The following is a 19,793-nucleotide window of genomic DNA, read 5'->3' as shown; positions in this document are numbered from 1 at the left end:
TGTGTGTGCTTATATGTGTGTTTGTGTGTGTGTTTATATGTGTGTTTATATGTGTGTGTGTGTGTTTATATATGTGTGTGTGTGTGTTTATATATGTGTGTGTGGGTGTTTATATGTGTGTTTATATGTGTGTGTGTGGGTGTTTATATGTGTGTTTATATGTGTGTGTGTGGGTGTTTATATGTGTGTTTATATGTGTGTGTGTGTGTTTATATGTGTGTGTGTTTATATGTGTGTGTATTTATATGTGTTTGTTTATATGTGTGTGTGTGTGTGTGTGTGTTTATATGTGTGTGTGTTTATATGTGTGTGTGTTTATATGTGTGTGTGTGTGTTTATATGTGTGTGTGTGTGTGTGTATATGTGCGTGTGTGTGTGTATACGTGTGTCTGTGTATATATATGTGTGTGCGTATATATGTGTGTGTGTGTGCTGGTTTATACATCTGTGTGTTGTGTGTCTTGGTTTGTGTGTCTGCGCTTATATATCTATGTGTGTCTGTGATTGCTTATATATTTGTGTATGTTTATATATCTGTGTGTGTCTGTGATGGTTATAGTGCTGTCTACAATCTCTGAGAAGTCCTGTTAAAGTGCAGCATAACCATTTCACAAAGTCCAAGTTCTGCTGTCTTCCTCCCAACAGAGGTAGACCCTTGATGATGGATTCAGTGGGAGGCAGTCGGAGGGGAGTTGGGGGAGTGGGATTGAGAGCGAGAAAGGGGATTAGGCGGCAGTGAGGGGATTAGGAGGCAAAGAAAGAGAAATCAAGTGGGGACTAGGAATGGGGCAGGAATCGGGAGGGGAAAAGAGATGATTGGGAAAGGGGATTTGAGGGTGAGAGGGAATTGAGAGGGAGTGAGGGGATTGGTAGGTAATTGGGGAAATCAGGAGGGGATGGGGAGAGATGGTTGGGAAAGGGAGGGATGATCAGGAGGGTGAGAGAGGATCGGGAGGAGGTCACAGGGTGACAGAGACAGTCTTTGGGACTGCTGTGGACCTGGGAGGAGCACTTTGTGACCATATTGGTGGTGACCACCAGAAGCATCTTTAATATCAGCCGGTTAAGCCACATGTAAGTTTAGTTTTCCTGAACACAGTCAGCAGATGTTCAAGGCTTCCCAGTTTTGGGAAAGGGGCCTCAAACATGCTGCAAGGCACCTAATTTGTATTGGATTTGGAAACAACCAAATGCCTAATTCAGTGTGGGAAGAGTGCGCAGAGGCTATATGGTTATGCCTTGGAATTCTATCAGCGGCAGGCAAGTTGGTGGACAGCCCTCCTGTCCAGAGGCCAACTGAGACTCTTAAGTGGCCAATTAACAGAGAGGCCCCATGACAGCATTGGCTGCCCTCCCTAAGGAAGCATACCACCCCACCCGCTGCCCTCACCAACCACCCGCTACCCCCTCTTCACTGGGCTATGCTTGACTGTGCCCCGGCGACTACGTCCCCACTTACCTGCTTCCAAGGATGGCACCCAGACAGCTTCTCCAGGATGGGTGCAGTCCCAGCAATGACCACCTTCCTCTTCTTTTCCTTCTTACACAGTCCCTCAGGTCCGAGGGTGACTTCCTTCCACTCTGGGGTCGTGGGCCCTGAGGTGGCTGAAAGGCCCGATGCTGGACCTGCACCCTCTGCCACAGGCTGGGACAGAGGAGCTGCCAACCCTCCGAGTGACCACCAGCTGTTGGAGGCGGCATCCCATCCCTTAAAGGGTTGGGCACCCCGACACCAGCTCGCTAGCTGCGTGATTGGCACAGAATCCAGTCGGGGCTCGCCGAAAACAGCTGAGACGGAGATGCCCACCATCAGGCCCATCGCTGCTCGGTCAAAATCCAGCCCGATTTATGCAAATCTGAGCATGGGACTAAATCCCACAACCTATAAACTCAGAGGCAAGAGTTTTAGCAACGGACCCAAGATTTTTTTTTTTAAATGGGTTAACATCGCTACTAGAGCAAAATCCTGGAACTCCCTCCCTAACAGCACTGTGAGCTGCAGCGGTTCAAGAAGCTCACCACCACCTTCTCAAGGGCAATTAGGGATGGGCAATAAATGCTGGCCCAGCCAGCGACGCCCACATCCCGTGAGTGAATAACAAGTGCTGGACAAAAAGAGATCATTTTTGGACGTTTCTTACACATTATAGACCCAGCGCCATTTCAAAGCAAATGTTGCTCTGATTTAAGAGTGAGCACTGAACATCTCTCAATTTTAAAAATTCTGTGGGGTTCCCAATAAATAATCCCTACCCCGTGTTGAATATCCTGCTACTGTTGTCAAAGTATCCAACATCAAACAGGCTTCTTAGCAGAATCAGCTGCAGGAGCATTGAGCTGCTCTCTGTAGGTTTAGTTACAGCTTCCTTTCTAATCAGAACCATGGTAGACAATTTAATTACTCCCTCCAATGGTTTATCGGGAAATAGTTAAGCTCGGTTCCTAAAGACTCGACACAATTGAGGGACAAGATCAGCGTTTTCAATCCATTGAGGTTTGTCTGCAAGCTGCCCAACACCCAGCTGCTCAATGCTGATACACACATTTAATTGCAAATTCACAATGTCCAGATTAGAGAAGAGTACATCCGAATTAGATAATATTTAGCGGGTATAATAGGGTTTATTCAATCTTTATCACTTCCTGCTACCTCAAGATAAGGATAATAGCAGCAATTTAGATAGCAATGATATCTTGTTATTTACCTCAATGCTTTCACAGGAGAACCGTTAATGTCTAATATTATTGTGCTCATCACACAAAGACACAGAATATAGTTGTACTATAGACACAGAATATAGTTGTACTATAGACACAGAATATAGTTGTACTATAGACACAGAATATAGCTATACTATAGACACAGAATATAGTTGTACTATAGACACAGAATATAGTTATACTATAGACACAGAATATAGTTGTACTATAGACACAGAATATAGTTGTACTATAGACACAGAATATAGTTGTACTATAGACACAGAATATAGTTGCACTATAGACACAGAATATAGTTATACTATAGACACAGAATATAGTTGTACTATAGACACAGAATATAGTTGTACTATAGACACAGAATATATTTATACTGTAGACACAGAATATAGTTGTACTGTAGACACAGAATATAGTTGTACTGTAGACACAGAATATAGTTGTACTGTAGACACAGAATATAGTTATAATACAGGCAGAGAAAATATTGAGGAATAGAGAGTTGTATTTATGCAACTCCTCATCACATCTCTCAGAAATGTCTCAAAGTCCTCCACATACAGTGAGTCACTTGTGAATGCAGTACAGGTCATTTCCTATCTTACAATAGTGACTACACTTTATTGCTTGTAAAATGCTTTGGGACAATCTGATGCCATGAAAGACGCTGACTAAATGTGAGCCATTCTTTTATTTAGGCAAGTGTGGCAGCTATGGGGGGAATGTGGAGTTAATCTGCTATCCAACACTGTTAGTTAAGGGAAGGATGTTATTATAATTGGTTATCCCTCACTAGCGCGGGTGATTGTCTTTCATGAGTCCGAAGATGGCTGATGAGGCCAATTCGGGATCTGCAGACTTTACGATATGTAGGGCCTTTGTTGTCATGTGGGATGTCTGGTCGTGTATTATTAGTTTGGGTCATGGCTTAGCCGAGGCATTGCAAGACCACCCCACATTTCTTCAAGCAATTAATCTTTGCCAAGGAACCTTTGCTATTCATCTCAACGCACAGCTGGGGGCCTCATCTCAAGAGGGCACTTCTGATTCTGTGACACCCATTCAGTGCCCATTGCGCCAGGCTTTATTAATGGGGGTATAGAGTATAAAAGCAAGGAAGTCAGGTCAAACCTCTACAGAACACTTGTTTGGTCTCAACTGGAGTATTGCATCCAGTTCTGGGTGCCACACTTTAGGAAAGATGTGAAGGCATTAGAGTAAGTGCAGAAAAGATTCACGCGAATCCGAGGATGAGGAACTTCAGTCACATAGATAGATTGGAGAAATTGGCACTGGTTTTCTTGAAGAGAATGTTGAGAGGAGAGGAGAGGAGAGCAGTCTCAGCTGCAGAGGAATGGTCACTTTATACAAGGTGTCCCTAATACATGGCTGCTTTCCTCACCCACCACCCCCATACCCTGCACATGCTTGTGCGCTACCTTGAACCGCAGGGCAGCTTTTGCCCCCCCGTCCCCACCAAACGCACCTCAACCTTGAAGTCCAATAGGCATCCCTCGCGAGCGCTCTGCACTGTTACTGTGTACTCACCTCCAAGTTCCCCTTAAAGTGCAGCTCGCTAAGTGCACGCCTTTTATATGCTGTTGTGAAACACATCGGTATGCAATCGTGCCAACGTGGGCAGATGATCCAGCCGGTGGGGTGGGGGGGATGAGTCCGCAGGCTGGCATTATAATGATATGCTGATGTATTACAATGAGGTGCCATTGACGGGCTGAGCGGATGCTCGCAAACTGGTTTCATGACGTCGTGAAACTGATTTTTGGCCTTCTCACCATATTGTCCACTCACTCCACCACACATGCTTGACACCGGCGGGCATGGAAAATTCCACCGTGGAATGTAAAGCTAGTGTCAGTAATGGTGACCATGAACCCATCCTCAATTGTTGTAAAAACCCATCTGGTTCACTGATCCCTTTAGGGAAGGAAACTTGCCATCCTTACCCAGTCCAGACTACATGTGATTTCAGACCCACAGCTAAGTGGTTGACCCTTAAATGCCCTCTGAAAGGGCCCAGCAAGACACTCATTTCCAAACCGCTCATCTCCAATCCCTCCTTGCACAGTGAGGATGCATTTCAAGGAAGGGAGGGAGCTATCATTGCAAAGTGGTTATGAGAGAATGTTCCAGTAACTGAGTGATGGTCCTCCAAGGGTGATGTGGAAGAAGCTGAGGGTGAGTCACCAGTGAGGGGGATGGACTAGGAGGCGTAGCTTAATCACCTCAGTTATTGTCAGCAAAGAGCAGAGAATGCTTTCACCCACACTGATCTCAGGCAATAAATGGTCTGGAGAAGCATGACATTAACACTGGCAACACATAGAAAAATGCTTCCTTCCCTCTCTCGTTCATCTGTTTTTTTGCCATACAATCACTCAAAAGTCTACAGTACAGAAACTGGCCACTCGGCCCAAATGGTCTATACCAGTGTTTATGATCTACATAAGCTTCCCCCACCCCCACTTTCTTTCATCTCACTCTGTCAGTTTAACTTTCAATTCTTTTCTCCCCTGAAATGCATCAATGGTATTTGCCTTCGCCACACTCAGAGAAAACAAGCTTCTCCTGGATTCTCTACTGGACTTATTATTGACTGTTTCATATTTATGGCTCCTAGTTTTGGATTCCCCCTGCAAAAATGGAACCAGCGAGCTGGATTTTCTCGGGAAGTAAGATGTCTCATCACCAGGATGGAAAGCCGGACCTAACCCCACATGGGTTGGGGAGTCGAGGGGGATGGGGGCGGGGGCGTAGCGGGACCCTGGGCAGTATTTTACCAGTGACGGCCAATTAAGAGGCCACCATCAGGATTGCCATCCAACTGAGGAAAGTGGGCCGGCTCGTAGAGCTGCCAGCCCAGTCAGAGGGCCAGTCGCACTGCTGCCTTGGCATTGCCACTGTTAGAGGCAATGAGAGTCCGGTAGTCAGGATGGGGAGGGCACCTTAGACCCCAGTGGCACAGTGGCTGCAAAGGCAGCCTATGCTGCAGGGAGGCCCCTGTATGATTTCCCCATTGTACATGGTTGCCTGTCCGGGGGTGCAGCGCGGGGCGGGTGGTGGTCCTTATTATTTTCATGGGGAAAGCTGGTTTCTTGTTTCCAATCTTTGACTTTCATGTTACGAGGGTGAGAAGATTCTTCATCAACACACACTATATACAGCTATGCCCCCAAAGGCTGGTCAATTGGCCTGTACAGCAACAAGATGGAACGGGCCATGGAGCAGCCATAAAGGAGGAACCCCGCCCCCCCCGCCAGATCCTGCTGGGAGGTAGACAATCTCCCCGTACGGCAACAGCGCTTCCCAATTGGTCACTTCATTGGTTGCCTGGTGGACGGTCATACTGCTTAGGTTCCTGCCATTGGTAATATGCCATGGGGGCATCTTCGCCACATCTAACAGATCAAACCACTTCATAATTTCAAAGATCTCTATTGGTTGCCACTCAGCCTTCTCTCCTCAAGAGAAAGGAGATCCAATTTTTGCTTTAACCCAAATGCCAAAATAAAACAACTTCCTCCTCCAAAACCTACCTTTCACAAAGTGATGAGTACTTTATTTATTCTTACATGGGATGTGGGTGTTGCGGGCAAGGTCAGCCTTTGTTGCCCATCCCTAATTGCCCTTTGAAGGCAGGTAAGAGTCAATCACATAGCTGTGGATCTGGAGTCACAAATAGACCAGGCCAGATAAGGGTGGTAGATTTCCTTCCCAAAAAGCTAGTCTCAGTGACCATGAAACCATTGTTGATTGTTGTAAAAACCCATCTGGTTCACTAATGCCCTTTAGGGAAGGAAATCTGCCATCCTTACCCAAAAGGACATTAGTGAACCAGATGAGTTTTTATGATAACCAATGATGGTTTTGTGGTCACTGTTACCAAAATTAGCTTTCATTCCAGACTGTCTTAGACTAAGTAGTTGAATTTATTAACTGAATTTAAATTCCACCAGTAGCCCATGGTGAGATTTGAACCCAAAGCATTAGCCTAGCTACTAGTCCGGTGACATTACCACTCAGCCACCATCTCCCACCATATTAAATGCACCATAACCGTAACCTTTAGTCAACAGCCAAATTATATAGAGCAACTAATTGTACATCCTAGGTGTTTACACTTCCTGATAATACCTTTGGCATTTCTGACATAAGTAGTATGCTTTGTGAAGCAAGGCTTTTTTTATTAGATACATATTTGCAATTATTTCTGCAAATGTCTGCAGCAACAGTGGAGGCAGATGGGATAATACCGATCAATGGTATGTTGAGGCACTCTCACAGTCAGCACTCTGGACAGCTTCCACTTCTACTTCACAGACATCACATTATGTATGGGACAAAGCTTCGGGTGACTCCAACAATCACCGAAGCATACAGTTCATCTAAATGTATTTTTTTTTCCCAGCAGTTCAGGCACCTTTCAATTACTTTCTCTTCATTCACTGACGAGCGCTGCACTGGAGCACAAGGGGCGTGAAGTGCCCGAGGCTCCTCTTTCTTTCCCTCAAATAACAAAAGATCAAGAGTTGTTGAGAGAGGGCAAAAAAAATCTTAATAGCTGCAGCTATCGCCTACAGGCAGCATCGCAAATAAAAACAAGATAAAAATAAAAGAGGCTCTCTCGGTCTCTTAGCGACAATGAAAACTTTAATATCTGACTGATGCTGAAAGACTCGATGGCTCCATGGCCAGTTTTTGGTGTCTGCCTTCAACAAGAGTCGCATCGTCTAACAACAGACAGTCCTAGAGATCTTATTGAAAGCCACTGGCAGGTCTCCCCTGCCATTGCTCAGAATTTTACAAAGGACAACAGCTTGCATTTATATAGCGCCCTTTAACATAGTAAAACATCCCGAGACACGTCTCAAGAACTTTATCAACCAAAATTTGACACCAAGTCACAGACGGAGATATTAGGACTGCTCAGACAAAGAGATAGGTTTTACGGAGCATCTTAAAGGAGGAAAGAGAGCTGGAGAGGTTTAGGGAGGGAATTTGAGAGTTTGGGACCCAGGCAGCTGCAGCACAGCTGCCACCAGTGGTGTGATGGAAATCAGGATGCACAACAGGTCACACTGGACAAGTGCAGAGATTGTGGGTTACAGAGGCAGGGAGGGGTGAAGCCATGGAGGGATTCAAAAGCAACTATGTGAATTTTAATATTGTTGAGCTGGGAATTAATGGCAAATGGCAAATTACAGGTGCAAAAGGGACTTGGTGAGAGTTTTGGATGTGCTCAGGCTTATGGGGGGGTTGCAAGGTTGGAGGACAGCATTGGAATAGTCGAGTCTAGAGGTAACAAAGACATGGATAGGGTTTCAGCAGTAGAGGAGCCAAGATAGAGGCCATAAACAAATCTCCCAAGTGCAAACCCATTCCTCCCAAACATCTCAATTTTTGCCTTTGCGCAGAATTTTAACGGCCCTGTCGCATTGTGGGTGGGGCCATAAAATATGACAAGCCATTCAAAAATCCATTGACTTTGGCAGGACCAGAAAACCCCGCCAACAGGAAGGCTGTCAAATTCTGCTCTTTGACACTCACAGAAATAATGCAAACACACATCAATACTACGTGGTGGGAGGGGGTATTGTGAATCAGCACAAGCCAAAACTCCTGATATATGCTCCTGTTGCTCTAGGAGTTTTAAAATGGGCTTTTATATGGATTTATTTTTAATTTGTTCTTACATAGGATGTGGGCATTACTGGCAAGGCCAGCATTTGTTGCCCATCCCTAATTGCCCTTGAACTGAGTGGCTTGCTAGGCCATTTCAGAGAGCAGTTAAGAGCCAACCACATTGTTGTGGGTCTGGAGTCACACGTAGGCCAGACCAGGTAAGGATAGCAGATTTTCTTCCCTAAAGGGCATTAGTGAACCAGATGGGGTTTTTACAACAATCGATGATAGTCTCATGGTCACTAACTTTGTAACTCCAGATTTACTAATTGAGTTTAAATTCCACCAGCTGCCATGGTGGGGTTTGAACCCATGCCCCCAGAGCATTAGCCTGGATCTCTGCATTAGTAATCCAGTGACATTACACCACCATCACCCCAATGGATGTGCATTGATGATATTACATAGCTGTGCCTCTTAACACCCATCAAGAACAGGAGGCATTAGCTACTTATGGAGTGCTAATTTTTACATATTCAGTAGATATCAGGGCTAGATATTCTTGAAGCCCCACAGTTTAATTCCACTCATGGCTTATTTCCTGCTACAGTCTGAAAAGAATTCATGCTGCCATTGGATGGCACACAACATGGGCAGTGCTCGCTTTATATTTTGCAGGTGACAGATGTCTCAAAGCTCAAGTGCAAATTAATAAGCTGTAACCAAGAGGTTACAGTGCCGACATTTACCAACAAGCACTTAATACTTCCCTGTGGCATTCTTTCATCTTTTATTACTTTAATTAAGCTGCTTACCCATTTGTCATGAGGAAAGGTTGAGCAGGTTGGGCCGATACTCATTGGAGTTTAGAAGAATGAGAGATGATCATATTGTATCATAAGATTCTGAGGGGACTTGACAGGGTGGATGCTGAGAGGATATTTCCCTTCATGGGGGAATCTAGAGCTAAGGGGCACAGTTTAAAAATAAGGGGTCTCCCATTTAAAACAGAGATGAAGAGTAATTTCTTCTCTCTGAGAGTCATTAATCTTTGGAATTCTCTCCCCTAGAAAGCAATGGAGGCTGGGTCATTGAATATGTTCAAGGCTGAGTTAGACAGATTTTTAATGGACAAGGGAGTCAAGGGCTATTGGGGGGTGGGGGTGGCAGACAAGAAAGTGGAGTTAAGGCCACAATCAGATCAGCCATGATCTTATTGAATGGGAGAGCTGGCTCAAGGGGCCGAATGGCCTACTCCTGCTCTTATTTCTTATGTTTTTTTAAAAATGTATTTTCCAAGGCTTAGTTGGTTCTCATCGCTGAGTCAGAAAGTTGTGGGTTCAACTCCATTCCCAGAGACCAGAGCTCAAAAGTCTGGGCTGACACTCTTGTGCAGCACTGAGAGAATGCCACACTGTTGGAGGTATTGGCTTTTGGATCAACTGTTAAACTAAGATCCCATCTGCCCCTCTCAGGTGGATGCAGAAGATCCCATGGCACTATTCTGAAACAGGATAGGTCTCCACAATGTCTTGGACAATATTAATCCCTCTATCAACATCACAAAAATAGGTTATCTGGTCATTATCTAGTTGCTGATTGTGGGATCTTGTTGTGCACAAATAGACTGCCACGTTTCTTACATTACAACAGTAACTACACTTGGGCTTTGTTGGCTGTAAAGGGCTTTAGGACATTCTGAAGCCATGAAAGGTGCTATATAAATGCAAAATCATTACGGGTTTCTTTCACTGACCTCCTCCATAAATAACTAAAAATTAGCAAGCCGTGATCACAGTCAGGAACACTACAACCCAAAGCTCATCACGCATCGGTGAGAGGCATCACTCTGACAGGTGCTTTAGCTGAAGCTTCCTTGTCAGAAGTGGAAAGATAAAGAGGGAAATTGTAACTTTACCCACCTGTCTGGACACTGACAAAATCAGGAGCAATGTTGGATTTATACTCATCTAATTTCAATCACCATTGAACAGGGGATGGAAAACCTGAGTTCCAACCTACCCTGTGGGTTTCCTGCTGGCAAATAAGGTTAAAATCGCCCTCAAAGTGTCACTGGACAAGGAAGATGAAGAGAGGTGAGAGGAGGCTTGCCTGGTGGATTAACACAGGTATAGTCCAGTCAGGCTGAGTGGCCTGTTTCTGTGCAGTAACTGTATGGGCAGGAGTCCTGTGGAGTCCAAATGTCTGAACGTGAGTTTGATTTACATAGATACCATGGTGATTTGTTAGGCTGAAGGAAGTTCTCAGGGCAGAACTATATAAATCATAGGCTCAGCAATTATATAAATACTTATATATGTATGCATGTACGTAAGTGCATGTGCGTATATATATATATAATATATATATACTATATATATTACGAATACACCTATATATTTTAAGTATGTGTGTGGCTATGTGTGCACACATAACAGCCATATAGAAAGCTGGTGAATTGAGAGAATCAGCACATAAACATAAAAGAAAATCTGTTCTGCAGAGATAGTGGATACACTGGTTTAATCTTTCAAAATCCCCCAGATTCTGGAAAGGTCCCAACATATTGGAAAAACCAGAAATGTACTGTCTACATTCAAGAAAGGAGAGAGATTTTTGAAAGGAGAGACATGTTGCCGAAGATTTTCATCTTGCACTAATCAGGACAAACACAAGAATACCAAGTTTCAAACAATCACAACAATTTATACTACAGGAGAAAAGGGTGTTGACTGGTTAGCAAGTCGACTCTGATTGGCTGAGGTGTTGCCGTGGGGAAATCAAGGGGGAACTACAGGCTCCCCAAGTTCCAGGTAATTCAAAAAGAGCACAAGGCTTGAACATCTTCCTTTTGTTTGCAGTGAATGGGTCTCTGCGTATGAACATATGTCGCTTTGGGAAAGCATAAACGACCCACGTTATGAGCTCGACTGATTATCTTACATTGGTTGTTGTTTGTTCCTTTAACTGCTACACTCTCTTGAAAGAGCGACATAGCTCGCTAAATTCTCGTCTGTTTTAAAATATTTGAAGTATTTCTCAAGTACCTTTCCGTATCGTGCTGTTGGCAACTCGGGAATCCCATCCAGGGTTGACAATTGGGTCCCCTCTTCCATATTTGCCAGGTGTAGTCTTGAAGACATTTCTGGGTTGACAGCAGGTGATGCAACATTCAGGGTTTGTTGTTGGGGCCTGCCCAGTGATTTGGAGTCCAGGGTAGACGAATGGCGGGGATCAGTGCCAGTGAGAACTGAATCCGGTCGCTGAGATACATAAAGAAAAATTCTGATTGCTTTCAGGGAGTTATTTTGACAGTTGAACATGGAGTACTTTGACTCAGTGGGGCACACTCTCACCTCTCAGTAAGAAATTAGAGGGTTCAAATCTCACACCAAAGGCTTGAGCATAAAATCCAAGCTCCCGCTCCCAGTGCAGTACTGAGGGAGTGCTGCACTGTTGGCCATCTTTCAGATGAGGTGTTAATCGAAGCCCCTGTTTGCTCTCTCAGGGGAATGTTGAAAAGGTTCCAGAGTACCATTTCAAAGAAGAGCAAAGGAGTTCTTCCTCATATCCTGGCCAACATCATGAAAACACATTCCCTGGTTGTCTACCTCACTACAGTTTGTGGGATCCTGCTGTGTGCTTGTTGTCTGCTATGTTTTCTTGCCTTACAACAGTTGCTACACCTCACAATTGATTACTCAGCTTTAAAGTGCTTTGGCAAGTTCTGAGATCGTGAAAGGCGCTATATAAATGCAAGATTGTTCATACATGCTAACAAAATAAGTGACGAACTTACCTCTGCTCTCCCTTTCTGCTGACTCCAGTTTGGCTCCAGAGGGGCATTCTCTGCACTGCAGGCAGCACTGTCGTGTAAATGGTGTAACATAAATTCCCAGTGGAGGCTTCGAACAACACCCGAAGAGCTGGTTTCACAGGCAGGAACTGAAATTTTGATCCCATGTCCAGGCCAGAAATGGAATTTTCCTATTGCTGTTCTCTAAATGGGCTAGCATGGACTGCAGTGACTGTTGATAATATGTCAGTGAAAATGGCAATCAATTTGCACCCAGCAAGATTCTGCAAGTAATTTTCCAAGCCAAATTTTTCCCATAAGATTTATTACAAGGCCAGTTCTCAACAGTTTCCTCTGGCGCCTGGAAGGCTCATTTTGCAACTCTATCCTAGTATCTCAATGCTCTGACAGTTTGCATCAATCTCTTGGCTGATTTAACCACATTTCTTTTCTAATTAAGTAACAGTAGTTTATATTTTCCCTCTGTTCATTCTAAAGTGGTGTGAGTGGATTTTCCCCGGGTTATACTGGTGCCAGCTTGTTCGCTAATGTCAAGTATTTCAGTCTGTCTTCATCAGTCAGCATCTCCATGCATCTTACGGAGAACATAAGCAGCCAACGTCCCCCCTCAGTGGAATCAGTTAGTGAGAATGAACCCAGTGAGAGGAAGCACAAAACAAACACAATATTTAAAATACATCATTGTGCCTTTCAATCCGTATCTGTGGTAAGATAGCTTTGCGGGAAATAATTGATTTTAGTGACTCAAGTAATGCACCTCCTGTACTTACCCTTGAAAGAAGACAGAGACCAGCTCCCCCAGCACATTAATGAGATTTAGACCCATCATTTCCTGCCAGACAAGCACAGTTTCATTTCTCTGGACGGTCCATAATCAAATTGCTGTAAGGGGGCTGTGCAAGTGCCCAACTTTCTAAAGGACCTGCTAAGGAAAAGACAGTCTGGACACCCTGTATTCTTTACAAATAAGGTTCATTTGTAACAGTGTCTAAAATTCTTACTTACAACCCATTCACATGAAATGATGCACTAAGAGGAAAGGATTTGTATTTATATAGTGCCTTTCAACTCCTCACGCCATCCCAAAGCTCTTCACAGACAATGAATCACTTTTGAAGCATAGCTGTTAATGTTATGTTAATTGTTGTGTTGAGATTAAGGAGAAACAGGTGGAGGATATTGATTGAGTAAGCAACTTGAGCACATATAAAGAGGGACTGGCCTACAGCCATTCTAGTCTGAAAACGCCCAGTCTCATCTGATCTCAGCAGCTAAAGCCATGTGACAGCCATGTGGTAATGGTGTTAGTAATGATATCCAGTGTTGTAAGTTGACATCTGCCTCATAACATTATAAGGGCATGCCTTCTTAGCACAGTAGGCAGCTCATAATCTGAAGGTCCTGAGTTCAATCCTCAGGAAGGGTAGGGTTTTTTGCGCATTCTTTAATGGGGAGGCAGTGGTACTGTTACTGAACTGGTGAGCCAAGGGACATGGGTTCAAATCCCCTTATAGCAATTCATCAATAAATTCAGGAGAATTGAGAGCTAGAGTGGAATTTTCCATGCTCGCTGGTGGTGGGCGTGTTTGGTGGCATGAGCGGACAATATAATGAGAAGGCCAAAAAATCTCAATGTCATGAAGCCAGTTTGCAATCGTCTGCTCTGCCTGGCAATGGTGGGCCACAGTTACTGCCATTGGACATCGGGAAACACATCATTATAAGCCCAGCTTGCTGGAATCAGCCCCCCTCTCACTGGATCATCAATCACACCGATGTGTTCCACAGCTGAACATTAAGCGACATATGCCATACACTTCGCTCTGGACTTCGAGGTTTGTTTGCCCACCTTGCTTCGGGCAGCACTTGTGGTCATCAGCGCCAGGCTTCACAGACAGCACCACATCACTTTTAGAGGGGCTCATGGGCAGATCTGTACTTACAAGACCAGCCGTGAGGTGGGGTGGGGAGGTTGTGGCTTGCTTGGGGAAAGGGAGTATCCCGGGGTGTGTGTGGGGACACATGTTGGTCTGTGCAAGTGGCCTCAAGAGGGTGAGGCCTGAAGAGGCATCTCCAGAGGGGATGAGGCCAGATAGAAACCTGAGGGTGTATGTGAGAGAGTGAGTGGTGATGTCCCTTGAGCTGGCAGTGAGTGAGAGATGCCAATGAAAGTGTGATGGCCTTGTGAGCATGAGAGTGGTGAGATGGTTGCCTTATCCTGGCGGCAGGGATGAGATCTTTCATCCTCCTTCTGCACAGGATGGTGAAGCTCTTCTGTACAGCGTTGGCACTGATCACCTCTGCCACCATCTCCCAAGCCGGAGTGTTTGAGACTGATGGGCCTCCTGTGGCCAGACTGAGCACAGAGGACGTCATAGCAGGTTCCAGTGGTGTCCAGTGGCACCCCAGGGATGCATCACAGTATTGGGGAGGCTGCAGTCTTCTTGCATCTTGGGGCCATGTCTTCTTTGCATCAGTCCTGGGCAGGAAGCACTGAGGTGTGTGCACGCGCCTGCACTTTAAATCTGGCGTCCAGCATGAGGAATCTGCGAGGTGAGGGCATGACAGGCATATCCTAGGTTTCCGGCCAGCGAAACAGCGTGTTTCCTGGGAATGCATGATGCAGGACTGGGACTATACCGTGTGGAAAACCGCCATTGCGGCTGGCAGGTAAAACATTCTTTTTCCCCGCCCACTACCGCACTTAGTACAAATCTGGGACGATTCCACCTCTAGTGTCAGCAACGATGACCATGAAACGATCATGAGTATCATAATACCTCTTTAAGGGGCTGTTAACTTGTCCATTTATTTATTTTTATTGTTACTCAAAAGCGTATAAAGAGGGATTGGCCAAGGTGGCCATTATTAGGTCCAAGTAGCGGGCAGTTGAGCGGGATGTCCAGCCTGACTGTCTGCCCCTCTCACACACGTTCACACCCAGGTGTCCCTGGACAGGGAGAATATGGTGTCCACTGGTACACTTGAGATCTTCCATGACCGGCAGGCACCACAGGGACTAGTGCTTGGTCATCCCCAAAAACATTTCAATTTAATTAGATAAGTTTCCCTTTAAGTTTTGTCTTTTGTTACAGTGCCCTTTTTAAGGGGCTGTCACTTTGTTAATTAATCTACTTATTTTATTGTTCTTTTCAAAAGAGTATAAAGTGGGACAGCTGGGACACTGGGTTAGTAGGTAAGAGGCAGACATATGTAATACTGCAAAACAAAAACAGAATTACCTGGAAAAACTCAGCAGGTCTGGCAGCATCGGCGGAAAAGAAAAGAGTTGACGTTTCGAGTCCTCATGACTCTTCGACAGAACTCAGTTCTGTCGAAGGGTCATGAGGACTCGAAACGTCAATTCTTTTCTTTTCCGCCGATGCTGCCAGACTTGCTGAGTTTTCCAGGTAATTCTGTTTTTGTTTTGGATTTCCAGCATCCGCAGTTTTTTGTTTTTATCTATGTAATACTGCATTCTGTAAAGAAACTATCATGTAAAGGATTTGCATCTAGTTTCATACTTCAGTATCTGGCTTGGGAACTATTTCTCAATAGTCATAGTTGTAACAGCACACAATTTACACACAAGCAAAATCCCATATACAGTAATAAGATGGATGGCATTGATTGGAGGATGAATGTTGGCCAGGACACCAGGAAAGCTACCTGCTCATATTCAAAACATTGCTACAGGATCTTTTACATCCAGCTGAAAGGGCAGATGGAGCTTGGGTTGAATTCCTCAACTGAAAGAGGACACTTCTGACAATGCAGCATTCCTTCAGTACTAGACTGTAGTGTCAGCTTAGATTTTGTGTTCAAGTCTCTAGAATGGGACTTAATCCCTCAAATCTCTGACTAAGAGACAAAATGTTACCAACTAAGCCGACACTGACACTTTAGATATTCAGTCAACAACATCGGAGTTTGTAATAGATCAAAGTGTGCAGTAGACACTCAAAATCACACAAACAATAATTACAATGTTCCCTGACAACCTACCCTGGTATTATAAGTAGATAGTAGTTTAAAGAAATAAGAATCTTAAAGGTACAGAACTTCAGTATTGATGAAAAAAGGTATGTTATCAAAGCTTTTCATCTTGCATTCATCAGGACAGATGCAAGAATACCAAATTTCAAAAGGGGCAACAAGTTATACTCCATGCTTTTGTTTAATTCAAAATGCACATATATTCATACGCAGGGACCTGTCCTCTCCAGGTAAAAGGAACATGTCCAAGCATTATACCTCTTTTGAATTATACAAAAGCATGGGCGATAATAGTTCCCTGGTGCATTCTCCATAGCAACACCTTGACCAAACAAAATCAACTTGGCAACCAATCAGCACATTTTTCTCATGCAGTATAAATTGTAGTTCCTTTTGAAATTTGGCATTCTTGTGTCTGTCCTGTTGAGTGCAAGACAAAAAGTTTCAATAGCAAGTTTCTTTTTCAGCAATATTCAAATCTTGGGGATGTTACAAAATTATAAACTCCTGTAACTTGTGGTTTAAAAAGTCAATCAAAAGAATCCAATTGCTTACCATTTAATTCAGATATGAATGATTCAAATCTCAATAGTTTACCTACAGCTTGAGATTACTTAAAGGGGAATTATAACCCTCTAGACATTAGACCAGCTGGTGGTCTGAACTAAAAACGAGGGAAAGAAATGGTGAATCAATGACTGAGAGACCTAGACTGGGGTTATCAATAATAGAATGTAGGATAAGTTTGGAGATATTTTCTGACACAGAGGGTTATGATAAAAGTGGCTACGTTATTTAACAGGAATTGAAGATGTAAATCGTATTAGTCGATCGGCATCTAAGATGATCCCATTTTCCAGCCACAAGAATCATGCTTGTGCATATGATCAGGGTATAAGTCGATTTCCATTTCAGCCACAACATGCTATACTCACATTAGGAGTTAGCCTCAATTTTTCATCCCACAAACGGATGTTATGCTTATAGGTACTTTATGACCTGTCTCAACAAGCAGGCGACATGGGATGTGTTATGAAGCTGTGCAGGAGTTTCAGACACACCCACTCTTGCACTGGATGCCAATGACATTTCAAATTGGCAACCACCCATGCCCATGCTGGCGATTCACTTTTATACTCTGCGTGTAAATCGACCCCACTTTTGGAGAGACTTTTCAAGGCTCCAAAGGGCAGCGTATATGCCAATATCTATGGTGAAGTGTTTTCTTTAAAAGGATACAGAGAAAGGACAGGCAGCAGATGGCTCCAGTTGAAGATATGATATCAGGTGAGAGCCTTCTTAATGTACAGTAACTTCTAGAACTCAATGATCAGAATGGATTATGATGAAGGATTTGCCTGAAACATAAACCTGGATGCATCTGGATGCTTTTTAAAAAAAAAAATCATTCTTGGGAGTTGAGCATCGTTGATAAGGTCAGCATTTATTGTCCATCTCTAAAAAGGTGTTCAATAAGGTACCGCGCATAAGGCTACTTAATAAGATAAGAGCCCATGGTATTGGGGGTAGTATATTAGAAGGATAGAGGATTGGCTAATTAATAGAAGACAGAGAGTGGGATAAGGGGGGCACTTTCAGGATGGCAGCCTGTAACTATTGGAGTGCCACAGAGATCAGTAATGGGGCCTTGATTATTTACAATATATACTAATGAATTAGATGAGGGAAGTGAATGTATTATCGCCAAGTTTGTGATGACACAAAAATAGGTGGGAAGGCAAGTGGTAAGGATGACACAAGGAGTCTACAGAGGGATATAGACAGGTTAAGTGAGTGGGCAAAAACTTGGCAGATGGAATATAATGTGGGAAAATGTGAGGTTATGCACTTTGGCAGGAATAATAGAGGAGCTGAATATTATTTAAATGGAGAAAGACTGCAGAAAGCTGCAACACAGAGGGATTTGGAAGTCCTTGTGCATGACTCCCAAAAAGCTAACATACAAGTTCAGCAGATAAAAGGGAAAGCAAATGGAATGTTGGCCTTTATTTCAAAGGGAATGGAGTATAAAAATAGGGAAGTCTTGCTAAAACCATACAAGACACTAGTTAGACCACACTGAGAATACTGTGAACAATTTTGGTCCCCTTATCTAAAGAAAGATATATTGGTATTGGAGGCAGTCCAGGGAAGGTTCACTGGGATGATCTCGGATATGGAAGAATTTTCTTATGAGGAAAGGTTGAGTAGGATGGGCCTATACTCATTGTAATTTAGAAGATTGAGAGGCAACCTTAGTGAAACATATAAGATCCTTAAGGGACTTGACAGGGTAGACACTGAGAGGTTGTTTCCTCTTGTGGGAGAGCCTAGGACCAGAGGCCATAATCTCAGAATAAGGGGGTGACCATTTAAAACAGAGATGAGGAGGAATTTCTTCTCTCAGAGGCTAGTGAATGTGTAGAATTCTTTACCGCAGAGGGCTGTAGAGGCTGGGTTGTTAAGTATATTCAAGGCTGAGATAGACAGATCTTTAATCAGTAAGGGAATCAAGGGTTATGGGCAAAGGCAGGAAATTGGAGTTGAGGGTTATCAAATCAGCCATGTTCTCATTGAATGGCGGAGCAGACTCAATAGGCTAAATGGCCTACTTCTGCTCTTACATCTTATGGTGTTATACCAGGCGGTGGTGAGCTGCCTAAAACTGAGTGGCTTGCTGGCCATTTCATTGCGGTGGGTCTGGAGTCACATTTAGGCCAGACCAGGTAAGGACGGTAGATTTCCTCTGCTAAAGGACATTAGTGAACCAGGGTGCTTTTTATAGCAGTTTCATGATCATTATTAATGAGACTCACATTTTACTCCAGATTAATTAATTTAATTTAAATTCTCCAAGCTGCCATGGTGGGATTTGAATTTATGTCTCCAAAACATAATCCAGGCCACTGGATTACTAGTCCAGTAACATTATCACCATGCTACTATCCCTCATAATTTTCTTTTAGCTATCTACATCTATTTTAAAAATTAGAAGAGTTAATGAATGGTGGACATAGGCATTTGCCTCTGTTCATCTCTGTTCACTTTTCACTAGTGAATGCTGATGACGTTAGCTTAAAGCAGCCTGTCCAGGCTGAAGTAAGATGACTTAAGACATGGTCACAAGTTCAAGGGTGATCCAGCAGTATTTCTATGTATTGTTACAATCAGGTCAGGTGGAGTCGAATGGTTTCCATCTTTACCCTCTCCTCATTTGACCGCAACAGGTTTTTTTTGCTGAAGTAGGGAAACTTGCCAATCACGATTGTGTATTCCAATTGTAACCAGACTAGGTCAGGTCTGGAAATTCCCCCTCTTAGCCAGGGTCCCAATGTTCAAGTGATTATGGTTGATGGTTTGTTACCACCCAGTTGAATATCTGGACATTGTAAAAGTGAAATCAGAAATAAAGTTCATTCACATTCCTCTGAGGCTATTGTCTTTGATGTGTTTTTGCAGACATGCCACCTCCATCTCAATGAGGTTGGATCATGGAATGTACAGCAATGTAAATTGGGTAGCCATCTTGCCTGGGAGTTCAAGGCTCTTTGGTCTGTGCTTTTAAAAAGTCTGTCTTTTTTAAAAAGTTCCAGTCGTGGATTATTTGGCATAAAGCACA

General features: G+C 43.8%; 1 protein-coding gene across 1 annotated transcript in view; it reads right to left on the bottom strand.

The window, feature by feature from the left end:
• Positions 1-19,793, bottom strand: part of ccdc33 (coiled-coil domain containing 33) — a 312,770-nt gene that overhangs the window by 121,593 nt on the left and 171,384 nt on the right. Inside the window, exons 13-14 of the mRNA XM_041178215.1 lie at positions 11,409-11,624; positions 1,460-1,744 (exon numbers count right to left, since the gene is read on the bottom strand). Of these exons, the coding sequence (XP_041034149.1) occupies positions 1,460-1,744; positions 11,409-11,624 (501 nt within the window). The remainder of the gene's footprint in view (positions 1-1,459; positions 1,745-11,408; positions 11,625-19,793) is intronic.

This window comes from Carcharodon carcharias, chromosome 32 (assembly GCF_017639515.1).
Source record: "Carcharodon carcharias isolate sCarCar2 chromosome 32, sCarCar2.pri, whole genome shotgun sequence".
In the NCBI taxonomy this organism is placed as follows: Eukaryota; Metazoa; Chordata; class Chondrichthyes; order Lamniformes; family Lamnidae; genus Carcharodon; species Carcharodon carcharias.
The sequence above is the reverse complement of the archived record's forward strand: the minus strand, read 5'-3'. Positions and strand labels throughout refer to the sequence as shown.